Genomic DNA, 1,840 nt, shown 5'->3' with positions numbered 1-1,840 from the left:
CTCAACCGGTGTGGGTTTAGCCCAGCAGTTCTCAACCGGTGTGGGTTTAGCCCAGCAGTTCTCAACCGGTGTGGGTTTAGCCCAGCAGTTCTCAACCGGTGTGGGTTTAGCCCAGCAGTTCTCAACCAGGGTCTACAAGACCCTTGGCGGTCCATTTAAGATTTTGTTATTAAAAATTATCTGCAATAAATTGATTTTATTCCTACAATTCACAAACTATTTTAACAATCTTCTTATACAATTCCTCTTAATATTTAATCATAAAAACCTAGTAATATGGTTTCTTAGTCACTGAATGACTATAAGGGTCCATTTTGGTAAAATAGGAATCAAAGGGCTCCACAGGCAAAAAATGGTTCAGAATCACTGGTTTTGATTGAAGGCTGATCAAAGAGATCAGTGTTCTGGAGGTCGTTGTTCGCCCTCAAACAAGGGAGCCCCTAATAACCAGAACTTTGAGACTAGACAAGGCCACTGGCCATGTCTGCTTTTAATTAAATTATTTGCTTATATCTAAACTGGTAATCTGTTGCTTACAACGAGTGTCCCAGTTGATCCGATCAATAGAACAACCTGCTTGTTAAATTAACATGCTTGTTTACTCTTTTACTCTTTTACTTGTTTCAATCATTTGACTGCGGCCATGCTGGAGCACCGCCTTTAGTCAAGCAAATCGACCCCAGGACTTATTCGTTGTAAGCCTAGTACTTATTCTATCGGTCTCTTTTGCCGAACCGCTAAGTTACGGGGACGTAAACACACCAGCATCGGTTGTCAAGCGATGGTGGTGGGGACAAACACACATATATACATATATATATAGGACGGGCTTATAAAAATATAATTATAGGATTTCTTAAATACTGAATGGCTGTGAGGGTCCATTCAAATAAAATAAGAATGAAAGGGGTTCATAGGAAAGAAAAAGTGGTTGAGAACCACTGGTTTAGATTGAAGGGTGATCCCAGAATACCAGTTCTGGAAGTCATTATTGTCCTTCAAACAAAAGGAGCTCCTGAATGGATGTTTGACATGCTAGAAATAGCTGGATGTCCCTTCAAATCATGCCTAAGAATCTTGTAAAACTGGACGGGCACAATGATAAACAGATAGGATATTAATGGGTCTACTTGGATCAGGGCTGACCAAGTACTGACCAAGGGTTAAACATAATCATTTCAGTGGTGCATGGCATTCTGCGATGTCGGGTTTATGATGTTATGCCTCACCAGCAAAAAAGGCTCAGAACTTTGAGCCTAGACAAAGCCGCTGGAACAAATGTTACCTGGGTGTCAAGAGGTTGGTAGCCCCAACAAAAAGTTTGAGAACCACTGGTTTAACCCTTTAGCATTTAAACCGGCCATATCCGGCCAGAAGTATTCTACTTATTCTATGTTCAAACTGGCCAGATCTGGTCTCTCACACCAACCCTACAATATCGTTTTAAAAATTAACAGCTACCTCATCAAAATCTCATAGCTACGAGATAATGTATGATTAGTTCAAAATAATGTGGATAAAAAAGCATTAATTATGGCAGAATAATGTGAACACTAAAGGGTTAAGACAGCGGGTGTTTCTAAAGCAATCCCTCTCCGTTACACACACACATACACACCTGACACATATACCTCACCTGTTCATGTTTTCTCCGTTACCTTTTCAGCGTCTCCCATCGACATGGCTTACGAAGCAGAACCAGACAGCCCAGAACCACCCCCCATTCCACCACACCCTACTGTTACATGTTTATCTTCTGTAAGTAAAGGCAATTTTCTATTGTTTTCATCTATGGCAGTTTACCTGCATATAGTGGTGTGTGTGTGTGTGTATATATATA

The 1,840-nt window shown here is 40.7% G+C and overlaps 1 protein-coding gene across 1 annotated transcript in view; it reads left to right on the top strand.

Annotated features, from left to right (window-relative positions):
- The window catches only part of LOC106876056 (serine/threonine-protein kinase ULK2), a 50,276-nt gene that overhangs the window by 28,917 nt on the left and 19,519 nt on the right, over positions 1 to 1,840 (top strand). Inside the window, exon 8 of the mRNA XM_052966770.1 lies at positions 1,560 to 1,758. Coding sequence (XP_052822730.1) covers positions 1,560 to 1,758 — 199 coding nt within the window. The remainder of the gene's footprint in view (positions 1 to 1,559; positions 1,759 to 1,840) is intronic.

This window comes from Octopus bimaculoides, chromosome 3 (assembly GCF_001194135.2).
Source record: "Octopus bimaculoides isolate UCB-OBI-ISO-001 chromosome 3, ASM119413v2, whole genome shotgun sequence".
Classification (NCBI taxonomy): Eukaryota; Metazoa; Mollusca; class Cephalopoda; order Octopoda; family Octopodidae; genus Octopus; species Octopus bimaculoides.
Note: the sequence above shows the minus strand (reverse complement) of the source record. Positions and strands in the feature narration are given on the sequence as shown.